General features: G+C 35.7%; 1 protein-coding gene across 6 annotated transcripts in view; it reads right to left on the bottom strand.

Annotated features, from left to right (window-relative positions):
• Nucleotides 1-1,747: 1,747 nt before the first annotated feature.
• LOC139121522 (transcriptional enhancer factor TEF-1-like) overlaps nt 1,748-19,755 on the bottom strand; it is a 45,769-nt gene continuing 27,761 nt past the window's right edge. For 2 of the 6 annotated variants that reach the window (XM_070686485.1, XM_070686492.1), the window contains 9 exons: nt 18,576-18,640; nt 16,622-16,685; nt 12,244-12,410; nt 11,453-11,496; nt 9,151-9,493; nt 8,800-8,858; nt 8,510-8,591; nt 7,733-7,885; nt 1,748-6,943 (listed from right to left, as the gene is read on the bottom strand). In XM_070686485.1, the coding sequence (XP_070542586.1) occupies nt 6,830-6,943; nt 7,733-7,885; nt 8,510-8,591; nt 8,800-8,858; nt 9,151-9,493; nt 11,453-11,496; nt 12,244-12,410; nt 16,622-16,685; nt 18,576-18,640 (1,091 nt within the window). In that variant the 3' untranslated portion in view covers nt 1,748-6,829. Of the gene's footprint in view, nt 6,944-7,732; nt 7,886-8,509; nt 8,592-8,799; nt 8,859-9,150; nt 9,494-11,452; nt 11,497-12,243; nt 12,411-16,498; nt 16,562-16,621; nt 16,686-18,575; nt 18,641-19,755 lie in introns of all 6 variants that reach the window. The other 4 variants (XR_011549310.1, XR_011549308.1, XM_070686500.1 and 1 more) reach the window with 4 other exon arrangements.

Consider the following 19,755-nt stretch of genomic DNA (forward strand, 5'->3'; position numbering starts at 1 on the left):
GGGTCAAAGTTCAATAGATTAATTCTGTTTCTTATGTGTAGCATACAAACTGATGGCTATTTTCCATCAACATGGATCTCTAAAAACTTCCGTTCAAAATACTTTCAGTACTTTTTTGACCTTCAGTACCTGCTTGCTATCAAAACCACCAGACAACAGCCCCAACCTCTAATAGAACGGTGGTTCAATAATGTAGTTGAAATCTGGATCGTTACTCCTCTTCACAGCTCTTAGTCTGATGAAGCACACACACACTGGCACCATGAAAGTACCGTAGCACATAGACGTCTATGCTCATACATACACACTAGCACACATTGAACTCAAAACAATGAATGCGTCACTCAGCTGGGTCTCAGATATCCCTTTGGGACAAATCTATCCACAATCTGAGTTATCCACCTTTACTACGGCAGAAAATTCAGCATTACGATTGATACAGTGGTCTCCGAGGAAGGTTACAAAACATTAGAAAATCACAAGTCTATTTATATCATTGGTAGATGTCCCTAGATATGGTCATCTTCATATTCCAAATAATAGATGTAGAAGTTTGTTGGTATCCAAGGGGTTTTGTTCGAAATAGATTTGGTTAGAAATAGTTTGTCAAAGTGCATGGTCATTCTATGTAGATTTATTCCGAAATGTGATGAAATTCAGTTTTTGAGAACATTTATAATTCTCATTACCTATCAAAAAACATTAATCTGCAAAAAAATTTTTCCTTGTTGTGTTTGGTTTCCAGGTCCTGTGGGGATAATGTAATTCATCTTTCGTTCAAAGTGTGATGAAAACACTTGGTTTGCATGAATATTTATGATCAAACATTCTTTAACCTGACATTCAAGTTGTCATTTCAACACATCAAAGTTAAAGAGATGGATTGTTATTGTCCATTTCAGTATGTGGTTTTTCAGATGCGACAGATAACTCGCTAAGTTCTTGTCAAATCGATACAAAATTATCCAAGCTATTTAATTTAGTACTACACAAAATTTCCAACCATTACTGGAGTTAATTTTCAAATTGGTTGTCGTATCTCATGGGTTGCTTTATTAATCAAAAGAATGTTAGTTTCTCTCAGATTCATTTTTTTCCCATACAAATTAAACACCCCTCCGCAGTAATCTAACTTGTGTGTATGGGAATTTTCTTTAAATCATCTTACTTGTACACAAGCCCCAAGGCTATCTGAGACCCAGTTGAGTGAGGGGTATTCCTTTGTGAATATTTGGAGGATGATATTTTAAAGGCCAGTTTAACTTTCAAAGTACCAGAAAAGCATGGATGAATTTGTACAGTGTCTCCCATACAAGATACAACTGCAATTTGATCAAAACAGATGTAACTGATGGTGAGGTCTTTTCTCTAAGTTGTTTCATGCCGGTAGCTTTACAATGGAAAATATATAGTGCATAATCCAAGGCCTAAAATATTCTACAATAATAGTATTATTCATGGATTGTCTCAATCTCTCAATTTGCATAATGATAGTACACTTTGCATGAGTGAATACCAATTTGCATGATTCTATATATTTTGCATAAATGAGTACTAATTTGCATAATTATAATGTAATTTGCATAAATCAATACTCATCTATTGCCCTTTGAGCATTAGGTGAAGATGACAGCGAGGAATAAACAAAAGATGGAGATGTCGCCATCTCTACATCTGTTGAAGATAAGGGATCTCTGATATGCATATTGGACCTACAGGCAGAAGTATGAAATATCACAAAGTAGACTTTCATGTTTTTATATGTTTATTGTTACAGAATATCTCTAGAGCTGCCAAATCTCTGTGTACATTTACAGTCATATTATTTTGATTTCTTCTTTTTTTTGGTTCAGAACAGCGAATCAAGGCACATCAATGACTTATCTGACACTCAGAGAGTTGAGAAAAAATTCTGTCAAAAAAATACATGACTGGCAGGTTGTAACAATGTAGCAAATGTTAAGATATGTTTTGATTTTAGAGGTTATAAAATAAAACTGTAAGTTTGCTATTTTAAAAGCTCAGATAATGACTGGACATACAGCAGTCTGATTTGTTCAGATTGAGTTGACAGTATATCGACTACAAATAAATGACAAAAGATTTACAACAGACTGTGATTGGCTAAAGAAATAGTTACATTGTATCAATTGGCTAAAGAAAAAGTTACATTTTATCAAAGTAACCAATGTCATGTTCCCTGATTTCCCTCGGTTTCAGAATTGCCATGATTTTTATTTGCTATGAAATTTAAAAATGCTAAATCTAGTCTTGGTTTGCTTGCTTGATTTTGATAAAAAAGTGGATGGATTCTATGTACAGGCACTTTAGATGTATTATTAGTTATGATATGACAAAGTTGTAATGATATCAAACACGTCATATTCACAATACGTTACTATGACCTAACTGTAACTAAAGTTCACATCAGGAGTCCCAACTGCAACCACAGTACACTACACTGTGACCAGACCAAACAAAAGCATTCTCCTATTAGTTTTTAACAAAGAATTGGATTGGAAAATGGTAGAAACAAAATCATGTGTATAAAAGTGGGCACAGCAATGCTCATTTTTGTGAACATTGTTATGAACATGTCTCTGTTTGAAAAGGCTTCTAAATTTGCTTGCTTTTTCTCTACATAACACGTCAGCTGCCAATATACACAATATTATTCCATTCTAAGCTCATTAGCTACATCAATCTAACTTTTCTCTGATACCATTGTCGGAATCTGTGAGGGAAAAAGCCACAAATTTCTCGTATATCGATACCTTTAAACACATCTGATTTCAGTATGTCCAGATAATTGCTATTTCAGCCTGATTTCAATATTCCATTAGATTTTTTCAAGAAACTTTCAGTTCATTGATGAAAAATCACAAATAATGCTTGTTGCAACATCTAATAACTTCATTTCAGCTTTGGGAGTTTGTTGTCAAACATGACCTGTTTCATTTAATTTTCATATATTAAAGAGTACTTTCTGTACAGCAGTCTATAGACAGAGAAATGCTGGGAAGTTGCTCTTGTTTTTTTTTTTCTGTAAATTCAAAAAGATAAATATAGCTTCCACAGCTGTTGATTACAAGGCAGTGACAAATCTCCCCATTTCATAATCATGTGACCGATTACCCTTTAACCCCAATTTTAATATAAAGTGGTCCATCTATACCACAGAAAAAAGGCTTATACCAAAATTTGGTGATGAAAGGTGATATGAATTTGATAACTTGCCCACTGCATGTTAATAAGAGTGTATCATCGTACAGGTCAAAAAACAGCAAGGATTTTAGGCTATGACTAGCTCACTAGAGCTACTGTTTATGGACCATAGCTGTAATCATGATACTCTGGCTGTAGTAAGTATAGTCAATCGAAGTCGCCATCATGTTCCTGAACCTGCATTGTAAGGTACCATGGCCAGGCTATAGTTTTGTTACACTAGCTGCAGTAAGGTCACATAGGCTGCAATTAGGTCACTGAAACAGCAGTTTTGTCACCCTAGCTGCAATGATGTCAACATAGCTGCAGTGATCATTCCAGGCAGAAACAAAGTCGCTTAAACTGCTACTACGGTACAAAAGATGCAGTTTAGTCAATCTGGCCACAATGAGCTCATCACAGTTGTAGTAAGGTCATTTATGTAGCAATTTAGTCACTCTAAATGCAGTGAGGCGAACAGAATCACAGTAAGATCACTTTATGAAACAACTAGGTCACTTTGGTTTCCATATAATTTGATTACACTGCCAGTAAGGCCACAGAAACTGCAATTAAATCGTTCCATCTGAAATCACATCATTTGGGTAACATGCTGTGCTTTGGTAACTTCTACATCAAAGAAACTCACAACTGCTGTAGTCATGGTCACAAGGGCCACAGTTACATCACTCAAGCTGCAGTTAGGTCACAACAACGACCAAAGTATGTCCCAAAATGATGCAGTTAAGTTAGGTCAGCAAGGCTCAGACCGCTATACTAAGCTTTTTCTATCTATGCATTCAATATACCAGTATTTGCACCACAGCAAATACCAAATTGTCTCTTTACACAAGAGTTTTTAACACCTACAGACTGCATTCCGTGGCAAAAGACAGCATATTCACACCATATTAAACTTTTCACTTATTGCCAACTTGCTTTTAGCACTGGTATCTCGTTTTGTGCTGAGAATATATTTTTGAACGGTTCATTTCTTACCATTACCACTGACATAATATAATCATGAACATGATGATGCTGTATGATATTTCATTTCAATTTGTGTGAAAATCACTGTCATAGCTTATATATCATCAATCCAGGATGGTTTAAACATTGGATTTTCTTGATAATGAAAGTCAAAAAACAGCAGGGATTATTTGACTTTGCATGCGGCACTGAGGTGCAAATACATGATCATTTCAATTATTTCAATCTTGACAAAAGTGGCTATCAGTTTTGAAGCGAGCAGAAAAACGGTAACTCTTCATATTTTTACAACCACGATAAAGCAGAAAATATATGTCAGTGTAGTGGTGCCAGTATTTGCAACCGCAGAGCTTGTGTGAAGTTTAAAACTCTCTAAAGAGTGGGTAAAATGGCAAAACATCACACAAGTGACAATACTGTACAAGACCGAATCAGGAAAATACTTTTATAAAATATGTGAAATTTTAGGAAGAGTGTCGGCATGCTGAAATAATGTTTTAAGTGCTTTTGCCCAAATTCAACAGCATGTTAAATACAAAATAAGTAATTTATTTAAACGTGATTGGATTGGAACAAAACACCCACAATGCCTTGGAAAAATATGACTGCTCTCACGTCGAAAAAAAGATGGAAAAAAGTATCATATATGGTATATCAAACTTGCAAAAAAGTACAATACAATATTTGCAGCTAGAAAGAGGATCATATAAAATACAGAAACGTCTCTGGTTGCGACTAAAGTACTTTACAAAAATCAGAAACGATGTTTTCTCTTTGAAATAGTTCCAAATGTATTTCTTTTGCACTATTGCTTTGTCAAAATACAATCCTTCAAATTTGTTTATCTGTTCACAAAATAGATTTGTTTTGCCACAGTGTTTAGACTGAATAAGGCATTCTTCATATTGGCACTTTACAATGGTGGCTTCCAGAGGCCACTGACCTCTGACCTCTCAGTGTTCAAAAAATTTGATACAATTTAAACTGCTTTCCCAGCATGCCCTGCAGAGAGCACCAAGCTTTCCAAATTTTTTTTGGAAAAAAAAGCAATTCCTGAGGCTTAAGAGATCGTTGTCACTATGATTCTAAATACATCCACAGAACCAAAAATAAGCATTATATCACAGTAAAAAAATGCTGACCGACTTTGTCATGGGCAAAGAATTATCAACATTATTATTGTGACAGTTTCTGCAGCTCTTCACACATCAGCCCTTTTTTAATGCAGCTAAGCAGTATAACAATTGATGTCACACTTTCTTTATACAGGAAGCTTTCATTATGTAATCTCCTTAGAGGTCTGTCAGCTTGATGCTGTACTTGGGTGCCTGTCTAATGATACCATGGATTGCTGTCTTGTAGCCTTGGCTACATCAGTTCGAATGATTTTTTTTCATGACGATGGGGTACAAAGACACATATCCATTAGGAACTTACATTTTCCCGAATTTCTTTGTTTGAAACATCTGACAGGGTGTAGCATATCTCAAAAGATCTCAAGATTAATCTTTTATGCAATTACTTTGGAGTTTTCAGATTCATAAACTTCAGTGGAAGAGAACTGTTTGCTTAAGGCTGAGATATATTGACATTGTGGCCTCAGTGTTGAAAATGGGAAGATTCTTGTAATTTGACTTTGTACATCGGTAGAGTTTTGTATGTGCAACATCTCTTTGACAGCATTGGAAGATTTGAACTCAAAACTGCTAGCTTCCTTCAGCGAGAGATATAAAACAATCATTTTATAAATTATGCATTTAAAATCTAAAAAATTTTAGATGTGTGTCAAACTAGACCAATGATAATCTGGGATGTGCATTCAGACAAGATGTGCAATTGATGTGCAGTTCAAATCCCACATCAGCTCTAACATCTTACACAAGACTTGTACTGAATCATGTTCATATGATAGTTACCCATCTAGTTTTCATGCTGGTATGTATGCATGTCAGTCAGGTTGACTTTTCTGCATTATCATAAATATTGATAATTAAAACAGAAGATTTCCTGGCTAAAAAATCTGGATTACATCTACTATGTCATTGGAATTATCCATCCAGAGTTACGATCAGTTGTGGGATTATCTGACAAAGAGATTATCCAGTGAAAATAACGAAATCATTTGTTCATCAAAGGAAGCTCAGAGGTATTCAGAAACTTTGGTATTTTCCTGTAAACAGGAATTTTATAGGGAAAACTCACTGCTTGTCAGAAACAGTATGGACAAAGAAATCCGAAGCGATCTTACATCTACAACACATCAACTGAAGAGAGAAAAATCAAATACTGTCAGATTCGAGTTGTCATGACAACATGATTTGGACTGTTTGCTTCTATATTCCAAAACAGACCTGCGCAAACAGAACATTTTTTCTTAGCTGCAGCCCTTGGCTTGATAGCAGTTTCATGTCAGTCACCTTGTTTTCATAGCAAACTATCATGCTACAGGTACAATCTTGTCATCGTCATCTCACATTATAAACACCATTGATAGAATGTACCATGCAAATCTATCAGATTTAAGAATTATAAAATGATATAAAAACTCTGTTGGCACTGTAGTTGTCTCATATTGTATCAAATCTTCTTTCAGTTTTTTCTAAGGTAAGTAGCGTTTCTCTCCCTAGGTTTGGTTTCAGTCTTTGACTAGTCTATAGATATGGTGCTGCGCTCCGTGCTCGCTTGTAGAAACTTCAAATACATATGCTATGCACAGTAGCGTCTCTTGCGTGTCTCTGTTGGTAACAACCTGCAAACAAAAGAACATCTGAGTAACTATGCTTGTTTATGATGTGAAAGTGAAAACAGTAAAGCTACAAAATATATACAGTAACTTTGATAAAATTTGAGTTCAATGAAATGTGTATTTCAAAAGGGAAAATAAGCTGTAAGTTTTGATAATATTTTCATCCTTTAAATTTGTACTTGGTGCAGGTAAGATCAGTGTTGTTGTAAGGTGCCCATTAACAGTGGGATTGTCTCGTAGCATTACTATGGCAGGCATGACCAACCTCAAAATTTAACCAGCCACCTATTACGTTCCATATTCATAGCTAGGCCATGGTAGGTAGCCAGGTGCCAGCCATGGGCTAAACTCGATTTGCCCCCTGGTTCTAACAAGTACAAGGTCAGTCCTTGATAGGCTGGCTCCACCTGATGCCAGCCCACCGCTAGCCTGATCAGAACATCTAATCCTAAGAACTCCACGTATGAACATTCACTATGTGGAGCTTATTACTGAACATGTTTACTTATGCCAACATGAGATAATGATTCACAACCGATGGAAAATATTCATGTATACCAGATCTTGCACAAACAAGTAGGAAAGCCAGACTCGGGATATGCTGAACATGGAGAATTCCCTGCCTTTCCCTGAAATATCTCATATCATTTTCTGTTTCAGAATTTCAACATGAAAAGGAACATACAATTTTCACATGTACTGCTATTCAGTATAAAGAAACATTTAGATTGCTCAAACCGTGATGAATTTATGAATAAGAATCAGGAAATATCTAGTACATTGGAGACATACCTGTAAAATTGTAAAGTTCTCCAAGACACTGTTCATCATGTATTTCTCAGGCAGGTGTTTCAGTTTGTGAACAAAATTAATCATATATTCACACATCGGTGATCGGTGGATACGGTAAACAAAACGACCATTTTCAAACCTGGCATATTCAGTCTGTTGAAAATAAAAATATGAACACAGACACAAGTCATATTACTGTAAAATACCAGCGAAAATGAATGGACAAAATTTATAATTCTCTTGGGTCTGTATGCTGCTTTAGGATGGGCATTTATGGTATGACTGCAAGAATTTTTCACAAATACTAAATTTGCCAGAACAGGTTTGAATACAAGGTATGAAAGACAGATTTCTGTTACTATCATGGCCTGATGACAACAACAAATATGCAAAAAAAACTAACTTTGAGTCATTACAAAATTCTGGAACAACAATTCCGACTACAATCATACATATATTTATTATCTATTTCACACATGACAAAATTCTCTGTGATGGAGTGCAATGATTTCATCAGAGTTGTCTGTGAAAGACTTGGTCCAGGCCACTTGTTCTTGCAGTAGTCCAAGAAGCTACAGAACGCCACTCTATTGAAATGAGTTTTACCAAACTGTGTAGACTCCACTTTCAAGGTAATTGTTCAAATAAAGAACTGCACTACTAAGAAACACAATTTGTGTAATATACACATCTTGCAAGAGTGAAAGTCAAATGATCCTTTATGTCAATCAACAGACTTACTTCTGTAACATGTGTCTTGCAATTTGAGCTACTCACCTCTACTTTTTCTACGACTTGTTTTCCGAATGAACAAACTTTTGTTGAACATGAAATTGTCATGTTCTCTGAACTTTCATACCTGAAAAAATCAGAAATAAATGATACATGTATAAGTAAAATTAGTTGAAATGTGGCGTAACTTTGGGAGACTTCAGTAACCTTCAACACATCATTTAACACCTTGTAGTCTTTATTGTATACACAAAGAAAGAAATCTGTACTGGAAATATTACATTACAATGGTTCTTTGACCTTTGACACCAGGTTACTATGACAACCATACTTACTGACTTGTGACCCCATAGAACGCACCAGGTTCATCTGAGAGATTTGTGTTGAGGTCAGCCTGCAAAAAAATCCAGAAAAATCCATCTTAAAATTCCTTTCCACAATTGACTTTTTCATCCTCGTCTTGTCTATTATCTTCCAGTTTCACATATTTTTGCAATTTGATTAACTACAATGCGTGTTTTGATATTATGGACTCACAATGGGCTGTATGTACACATTCACTGAGATTACCCATTGAGGGCGCCCTTACACAAAACACACATCACCAGCTGTACCTCACACAAAATGTAGCACCTATTAAAAATGCTTTGCGATTAATAAAATATCATTAAAATTTTACTACTTACCCAAAATTTTACAAGGAAGAAACTGTTTTGAGGCCCTTTGTCATACAGATCTTTTAAACCTCCTTTCTTCTCCGGAAATTTGTCATAAATTTGTCTGATGTCTACAGCTTCGAGAAGCGGATCTGAATATGAGATGTTAGCGCCAATGTGTACAAATAGATGTTTATTGTAAGATTCCGGATCCCTCTGTTGTTCAAGGTATGCTGAAAATTCCACCATTCTGAGTTTTGGGGTACCGATAGATCTGCCTTCCCAAGCTGGGGGTGCACCCGGTCCAGCTGTGAAATCTGAACCAGCAGATGAGCCGACTGGATATGGTTGAGCTCCACTGAAGGGTTTGATGCTGAAATAAATGAGAATAAAATTTGAGATGAATCATGGAGGGACATCCTCATCACTTTATACATGTCAATGACCAAAGATTTACAGAAGAAATCAACAGAAATATAATATTTTCCTGAAAAGTACAAACTTTAATCCTTTATATCTCTTGGGTTTCAACAATCACCAGACTGCAAGCTAGTTGAAAGTAATTGTATACTAAATTTTTTATCAACCTTTGGATCACACCATCTTTTGTTTGTTCAGTTTGATTTGATACGTCATCTGTTTAATACCTATCAATAGCCTGAATAAGGATGTTATTTGAATTGTGAAGACTACGGTAACTACAGGTAGTTGTTGCTCAGAACTTTACTGAATATTTTGGAGATGTCATGAGCTCAACAAACTTGAAAAGTTTCAAGGATACGTATTGAAAGGGATGGTTGGCAAGGATAGACTGGCCATACATAACTGTTATGGTTTCACAGGAGAACAGACATGGGTAACAGGTGGGTACACACTGGCTTACAAGTCATCTATTTTTTAATTTCCTTTTCTTGTCAAGTTCATATTTCACCATCAGGTCAAGTTGGTTAAAACTAGCGACGCAAACCATGTCCCATATGGTGCATGTTAACAAACACTTAAAGATTTGAAGGTCCGTGAAGACAGAGATACTGTAAACATGATTTTTACAGACTAAAGCTGCTATAACATACCAAGCCAAGTAAGTGAAAATGGGTTCGGTTCAATACCGCTTTTAACTGACTTGGCAGATGGGGAAGTGATACTGTCTGGCAGGTAAAGGGTTAACTACCACAGAGCAGAAGTTAAATCTGTCAATCGATATACTCCAGAATAGAATGACGCACTCTGATGACTGCAGTGTTCTATACAAAATGGACGCTGAAGACTCTATGTTATCGCGGTACAAATAAGTATACGTTGATAAACACACCCACACAGGATCACACACCCTACATTTCTATATGTGGGTTTGGTGTGTGCTATGGTACGTTTGAATTTCAGGTTTAACCCATCCCTGAAAAGGTTATCTGTTTCAAAACAGTAAGATATAAGATGGCCGATACAAGATAGGGGTCAGACCTTTCAACGCCCACGGGTAGGAGTGTATCAAAGAGATATCCACTGTAATCAGCAAGATTTGTTTCCTCAAAGTTTGACATTAAGGTAGTATGCGCCTCGGGGACAGACATTCGGACTCTCAAACTTTTACAATTCTCTTCTGATATACCACATGTGGGGGTTCATTTTAAAGCTCTTGGTGAAAGAAAACTTTTCACCGGCTTAGTTTTTCGAAATTCAAACATTTTTATTTTTCTCCATAGAGTTAACACAGGGATGGCGGCCATTTTGAATTTCTAATATCGGTAAATCTTTGGTAATTTGTTTCTCTAGTACCAAAATTTGCATGGTGACCCCCTATTTTTATTCTTGATTTTGAAAGAGAATGATTGAAAGATTCCTTGAGGAAAGTTAGAGCAAAAGTTTAAGTCTTTCACTTTCGAGGTGCATACTACCTTAAGGTAGTATGCGCCTCCAAAGTGAAAGACTTAAACTTTCGCTCAAACTTTCCTCAAAGAAACTTTCATATTCAAGATAAACAATCAGAGATCGCTAAGCAAATTTTGGTACCAGAGAAACAAAGTACCTTAAATTTACCAATATTAGAAATCCAAAATGGCCACCATCTCTTTGTTCACTCTATAGGGGAAAAAATTAAATTCCTGCTTTTCCTAAAAATAAGACAATGAAAATTGTATTGAAAGTTGTAGAACAGAAAAATATTATAAAAGTTTGAGTCTGAATATCTGACCCTGTGGCACATTACCACCAGACTTTGGTATATCCCCACTGTTTTCCATAGGGTGGGTGGATCTATCTAAAAAGAACAGGGGTGAAAGGGTGAGTCTAGGTGGGTGAAAAATTGCATAGAATGCTGAGATTTGGTACTTACTCTTGGGATGCACCGGGTTGAGATAAGGCAGTTGGATTCCAAAGCTGGAAGAAAAATACAAAAATACTTTTAAATTGAAGATGAAGAGGTTTATGGCAAAAGAACATATTAACATTTCTAAGTTTCATAATTATTATAATTACTAACATATGAGGACTGACCATTCATAAACTGAAATTTTACTGAGATTCCAATGTGAAATGATAAAACAGATTTCAATATTTTGTGTCATCACACACACATGTAAAAACCTATATGAGGATTTCACCGACTTTGAACTACATAATTACTGTGCAACCCTTCTCCTACCGCGTCAGCACATGTCAATTTGGTTAACATGTCCCATCTAATGTACTTGAAACAGTTTTGCAGGTAGAATGTGCCTCAGAGACAGATGTTCCGTCTGTCAAACTTTTGTAATATTCTTTTAGCCCGCCACTTGTGGATAGGCTAATTTTTAAGCTTATGGAGTAAATAAGGTTTTCACTGGCTCAGTTTTGTAAAAATTAAGAATTCTACTCCCCCATAGAGCTAACACAGAGATGGCAGCCATTTTGAGTTTCAAACATTGCTAAATATTGGGTAGATTGTGTCTCTTGAACCATAATTTGCACAGGTGACCCCTGATTTTTATTGTTGATTGTGAAAGAGAATGGTTTATAGTTTCATTGTGGAAAGAGCACAAGTTTAAATCTTTCATTTCCAGGTGCATACTACCCTGACCATTCACAGACGTTTAAACACATGAATAAATTTGTCAATTTGACTTAGAAATAGGTTATCAGACTTACTGGTGCACCCGGATAAGGTCCTCTTAGCGGTGTCGCGGCGAGTCCAATTCCTGGAAGTCCAGCACTGGCAGCTTTGTTATGGATAGCACTGGCTGATACGATTTGTGCTGATGACATCGCAGCCATGCTCTGCAATGCTTTGTCCTTTGTCGCCTGATCCTGGAAGTCATGTTTTTCAAAAACATAATAATAAATGAATACCTCGTATAAGATACGATACGAGTCAAATAAGGTCTTCTGAAAATTTAATAGATTGCATTCATTTGAGATCAACGAGTTTTGAGGATATTGGTAATACCTATTAACTGGACGGAGAATATAAATCATGTTCGTTATGTGTAACGTTTTTTAAAGAAGTAAATTCACTGAGCAACTGACAAGCCTCCAGAAAGCCTAGTGTTTTGTTTTCTACGCTGAGTAGAGATATAATTCACGATGAGATATTATGGGATTTTTTATTTTTTATTCTTTTTACATGTTGAGGTCATCAGAATAGTTTACAATGTCAATGGTGGGAGGGGTACATACATATCTATTACTAAAACTATAGTTATTATGTTTGTATGTATGCAAATAATAACTAGATGACAAGAATAATATTATGTGAAGATCAGAAACTAATTAGGGAAAGCTATTAGCAGACTTTTGTTGATATACAAAATATGACACGACAGCTATCAAAGTGATGTTTCTGTGACACCTCTGTTGTTTTGAATTGATTGGACATTTAAGGTTTTTTCAAACATACTATGCTGCTAACCAAACATGATTTGACTGATGCATGGTTGGTAATGCTATGTCTTTGTCATGTGAAAAATAGCTAGGTTACATGACTGTCCACATTGAATGTACCTCACACATACATGGTTGTCACTTGCTACCATCATACAACCTGGTTGCTACCTACATGTGATACAAAAGATACATGGTTGCAGGATACTGGCTCAATATTGCCTGGCTGTAACATGGTTGTGAATGTCACATGACAGATACATGGTTGCAAGATGCCACCCTGGCACCCAAATGCCAACATATATGACAGATACATGGTTGAAACATGGTTGCCAGATGCCATCTCAATGTCACATGGCACGTGTATGGTTGTAAGATGCCACCCGAATGCCACATGACAGATGCATATTTTTACAACATGGTACACGGATGCACCTTAAGCAATGTCTAGGCTGACAACAGTTGCCAGCTGCCACCAATATGTCACCTGACAGACACATGATTGCAGCGCTAATGATTGCTGACGCATGTCCGATGGACAAACGACCGGAGAATATATGATAAACAAACACTCTACCATCAGATAAAGATTATTCTGTTTAATCAGACCAAATCTGATCCTCCTTGAATCAAAAGCATGATTTTCTCTTTGACAACACACAAAATGTTGGGAATAAACTATGAAGATTGGATAACCAAATCTAACTCAAGAATGAAGTGCAATGTGAATAGTAAACACTGTAAACATTCATTTGAACTTTGTTTATTTTTTAATACATAATTTATCTCATTATGCAGCCAATAATCTGTAGACTGACAGTCACTCAGCTACTGATTATGCCCAGCTGGTGGACAAAGAAATTCTAATTTAAATCTAAAATAAAATTTGACAGTTTCAAGACTGAGATATCGTGTACAACCATGTTCAAACCTTAGGTGTAAATTTGGTATATACTACCTTAATCTTCACATCATGGACACAAATGTCATTTAAAAATTGTAATTTTGTAAGTATTTTCTGTTGAATTGTTCCACCTATAAACATATAGGTTCTTGTTTTCCTGAAAAACTCATCGCATCTAAATGTACATAAACAGCTCATTGTTATTGTTGACAACATAATTTCAGTCCAGACTTGAATTCATTTGTCAACAATAACATGCACATTTGTGAGGTGAATATTTTGTGTTTCAATTACTTCTAGAAAAAAGTGTTTGTTTTCTGAAGAAAACAAAATAATGAAAATATTTTTAAAAGACACAACTATATTGTCTCTTTAATCACATCCAGGACACCGATTTTGTTCTGTATTACATACAGGTGTATGCTTGCATCGTCTGATCTCATTTAAGGTTACTGCAAGCATACATGAATGTATTAAAATGTCATATTCTTATACTTCTCATAAGTAACTCACTCCATGCACACAGCTGAAATTTTTCTTCATGTCATGTCAAATGTTCATAAAACACTGGTAGAGTATGTTATAAAGCAAAACTCAACAAAGTCTCAGTAAACGGCTTGATAACTGCCAGTGTACATAAATGCATTGAAATTTCGAGATCTTTAACTTCACAAAAGTAACTCATTCCATTAACAAACTAAATTTTTTTCTATATAGTCATGTTACATATTTGTAAAACACTAGCAGTACATGTTGTAAAGCCAAGCCAAATGATGTAAAAATCCACACTGGTAAGCTTATGTGACATGAAACTTAGTAAAGTTGTGTACGTAATTACATATAATACAGAGTGGTTTCCACCAAACAAAGCATGGTGTCAATGTAGCAAACATAGCATTAAAGCTACAGGAACTGTAACATTTGACAATTCTTTTCAGTATTTTTTGTTCCATGTATAGACCAATTTCTTGGTCTACTTCCTACAGCAGTTTGAAATACCCAGTGTTTGGTTTGTCAACACAAGGTATCGGTGAGTGGCATGTCCATTGCTTTTGCTGACAAATGAGTTAAGTTCAGACCTGACTTTGATTACAGTATGAACCCTTTGAGTGCCAAAGTCAATTTTTGTCACCTTTATAAAATATAACCCAAACGATATTTTTTCAGGTCTAAAGATTTTTTCAGATTTTTCCCACAATTTTGACCCAAAACTGGAGTCTATGTAAAGTGCTATCCATTTGGTCCAAAATTTTCAAAAGAATTACAGAAAAATTCATATTAAAAATTTGGTAAAAATAAAAATATTGGTCGGAAATATTGCAGCACTCAAAGGGTTAACACTAACAATGCAGGACACACATATACTATCCATATTGAAAAGCTGAATACTGGGTATTTCAACAAGATGCGGAAAGCACATCTGGAAACTCTTGCTAACACATGCGACAAAACCCTGAAAAAAATTGTCAAACTTTAGAGTTACTGGGCCTTTAAACTGCATCTTAACAAACTGCAACGCACTGATGAGTTTCAATTTTCAAAGACAAATTAAAATCTTTGTCAAATAATCTTGGTTTGCGATGGCATTATAAATGTTGATGAACATATTAAATTTTTTTTTTTTCAGAGCAAATACATGAGAAAGGTCTGCAAGTTTAGCTGCAGGAAACAAGTATGTCTCATGGGATTGTATCAAAAAATTTCACACGGGACGGCATTGAAAATTTTTTTTTTGATAAATTATTAAAGACTGTCGCTATACTCAAAGTAACATTCAATTTGGTGATTGTTTCTTTGTTTTTGTACATTGAAACTCATCTGGTGCTTTTAATTGTTTGCATAAGTCAGCTGAAATTAATAGTCTTCTTCTGGAAAACTAACATAACACATAGCCATCCCAATCATCTCCATACTGTTAGAGTAGCCAGCCAACGCTAAGTTGTGAATGCAATGCAATGATATTTCCTTGTTAGACTTGCCAGCCATGACCAATATTCACGGTTTTACTACGGCGATGAATTTCAGAGTAGGCCAGCCTAGTCTTTTTTACCCTTACGATGATTGCACTTACATGTGGTTGGATATGATTTTAATAGCAAGTCAGCCATTACCAGTATATGGTTGCCGCGGCTTGATATATCTATGGTTTTTATTCTACTATGATGGGTGGTTGGTTTCGCAGATGATGATAGGTCTAACTTTACTGGTCAACGCCACTATAAACAACAACACAATGTCTGCTTGATAAACAACCTAACCCATGACAATTAAAATTATTCCATTGGTTGTACTTTCTGGACGCCTATGAATGATACAATTCTGCTTCAAAAATCCTGTACTTAGTATGTACAGCATTGTTACAAGTTTTGCAGCTTGGTTTGAAAGTGACCAAACAGTAACTTGAACTTTGATAGCTTCGTTCTTGGGCTGAAGTGTGACTGCATTGCATAATCCTAATCTGAAGATTTTCTCAGATTCTGAGATTTAGGAGAAAAGCTTTGTTTTCCTCAGCTAGACACTGTGTTGTGTAACTCTGATAGAGGCTGACCAGCAAAGGTTAATTTTCATCTGATTGTCTTTCGGGATTGCTTTGTCTTGCCCATCAGGTAGTCAACCTACCTTAATCTTTGAGGCTAACTCACGTGCCTTACGTTTCGCCAATACCTGAATATGGCTGGAAACCTGTAGTGATTTAACATAAGAGACTATAAACAGAGTGAGCAGGGCCTCTTAGCATGCCTACCTTGCATTTTGACTGAATTTCACGAGCTTTTCTCCTGGCTAGAACCTGAATGTGACTGGATACCTGTGACATCAAGAGATGGGACAAGTTTTCATTATCAGACAGCAAGGCCATGGTTGATGGCACACAACGACTTACCACAGAACTTGTACTACAAGACATTGTTACTCTGGTTATTCTCAAATCCAATAAAACAACTCTCAAGACAGCAATATGGAAGTACGTAATCCAGTTAGCCACACAAAAGGAATCGCAGAGTCTGCGGTTAGTTTGAAAGACACTACACACCATATACAAATCACTGTTACAATTAATATATTAATAATTTTGGACTGAGAGATAATAGAAGAAAGACTGAATAATGCTATAGACATCACGTTTTTTCAGTATCTTATTTGTGCATATTTTCAGACGGTGCAGATACAGCTACAGACAATTATACCATAAAAGTTTGAAGAACCCAAGGTCAGAAATATCCCATAATAGAAATGTATTTAAGTGGCATAGGCTGTAACTTAACTGCCTTTTGCTTTCAATTACATTTTTAAACTGCGACACTTTCTAACCTGATGAAGACAAAATGTACAGTTACACAGCATGATAATTGACAAATGGTTGAACATTTTATGGAGCAAATTTTAAAGGGACTTTGTACCTATATTTGGAAAGGCCAGAATTTTTAAGGTTGTCAACTACTGTGGCAGCAAGGAAATGCTCTGGCAGGAATTGTGGTAAATTACAGATTTGCATAAGCCATGCCTTGTCAAATGATAAGAATTACTGGTCTCCTTGTGATATCTAAATTTTGGAAACTTGATGAACTGTTTTACAGTTATAACGTAACATTGCGTCATAGTCCCTAAACTTTCACTTTATCCATATGGCAGCAAATAAACTACACTGTGACCTTTCAATCCGACTGTTTACTTAACTTTTACCCAGCATTAAAATGTAGAAATTCAACCTCTATGTTGACAACAATGCAATTGGGGCAAACTATTGCAGCAAAGGGGTTGAAAGCCCCTATCTACAACTAACATAATAGATTCATGCACTTTAGTGAGGCAAATTTACACAGTTTTCCGATTACAGCTTCAGCCCCTGACATTCCAACTAAAGTGACCTAGGATGTCCTTTTATCCAAGGTTATCACTCCGTCTTGGCCATAAGAAGTTCTTACTGCTTGTAATATTTTGTGCAAGTAGTTTCATTTAACATCCTCATTGCTGTTGACTGCGTTCTGAGATACATGACATTTTCTATCAATATTTGCTGAAACAAATCTAAACTAGCATTGCCTTCATATTTGCCTGTTGATTCATAGTCTGTACAATCACCACAGAATATTCATTTTGTTGACAAGAATACAGTGCAGTTACAGAGAACACACCAACCAAAACCAAGAGAAAATACAAACAGAAAAGATACATCGAAGATCAAAGCGTTGCAGAGCAAGAAAATGACATGAAAAATATTCTGTTAAGCTTATTACAAGGCACTGAGAACGCAGACTTACCAAGTCAATTTTGTCAATAATGTGTGATCCCTAAAAAGTTAGGAGATTTGCTGGTTCTATGATGTCAAGTGACAGGTATCTTATTTTAATTTTCACTGATACTTAGCCACGATTGGATGTCGATTTGACTTTAACAGACATTACAGACAGAGCATCATAAAGAAGACAGACATTACATGCTGTCTACCCTGGTTGAGAAAACAATCACAAATGGTGGAAGTAGAAAACGTGATTAAAATAGTTTTTGTGAAGTGATTCTCTAAACATGTACCAAATTGGAAATGCCATAGTTGTCTTGGTATTATTATTACAATACAGATAGGATCACACAAAGCTTGTTAACTTGATAATGTCTGTCTCAGTTTACAAGGAGAGTATTCTATCCATGTAGACAATTTTCTTTTTGAAGACAAAGTTTTACCAAGAGGCATTATTACCTGTTTTCTGGTTCTTGTTTTGCCAGTACGTAATTTAATGTACCTTGCTATCAGTTCATTCCTTCCTGTAAGATATAAAACACATGGTTGTGGTAAGACAGAAGATATGACGACGGGGACGCAGAACGTTTTGGTAACAGGTGGTTAAAATAAAAGTAAAAGCAGTTACAATTAGTGTGTGGACATTTTAACTCTTTACCTGCCAGACAGTATCACTTTCCCATCTGCCAAGTCAGTAAAAAGTGGTATTGAGCCAAACCATATGTATTTTCACCCACTTGGCTTGTAGCAGCTTTAGTCTGTAAAATCATGTTTACAGTATCTCTGTCTTCAGGGACCTTCAAATCTTTGTTAAAATGCATCATATGGGACATGGTTTGCGTCACTACTTTTAACCAACTTGACCTGATGGTGAAATATGAACTTGGCAGGAAAAGGGTCAAATTTGTGCAAAATGTCTGTGATTTTTTATGACACTGGTGTTCTCACAGCTGGTAAATTTTAGCTGACAGCCGGTTATTTTTGCCTACTGCTGTCTATTTTCTACATCCCTGAAATGATAACAGACTGTCACTTTTGCCATTTGATTGGTTTCATTTTCTCAGTCAAGAATCTGGCCTACTCCAACCTGTTCACCCCAATTTTCTAAAACAAGTCCATGATCACCATTGATAACAATGGGATTGGACCACACCATTGTAGTAAAAGGGGTGATTAACTTGCTAGAATTGTAGACCACCATACACCACGAGCACAGAAAAACTGGAAAAGGAAAAGATAACAGTAGTCTTGTTATCCAGTATATCTGGCCAATTCTGCATAAATTTTGTAAAATTATTTCACAATTATTAATCTGTGTCAGAAAAGGATAATCGTCTGAATAAGAATGTGTTTATTTGATAAACAGACTTGTAGACACAATCATAAATTTTGCAATATTCTTTACCAATTTTAAACCTGTTGAATTGCATAGCTATAAAACGGTAACAAAAATCTACACACTAATAGTTTTGACAACCTAGTAGTTTGCTTCCATTTTTTCTTTCTTAAAAATCACTTAGAAACAAAACATTGTCAAAAACAAACACCAACATCATAATTATGCATCAAGACGTATGATAAACCACTTGAACATAATTGTGGCACGTCTTCTTACATTACTTCATATGGTTACCGGAGT

The sequence above is a fragment of the Ptychodera flava genome, chromosome 2 (genome assembly GCF_041260155.1).
Source record: "Ptychodera flava strain L36383 chromosome 2, AS_Pfla_20210202, whole genome shotgun sequence".
Lineage (NCBI taxonomy): Eukaryota > Metazoa > Hemichordata > Enteropneusta > Ptychoderidae > Ptychodera > Ptychodera flava.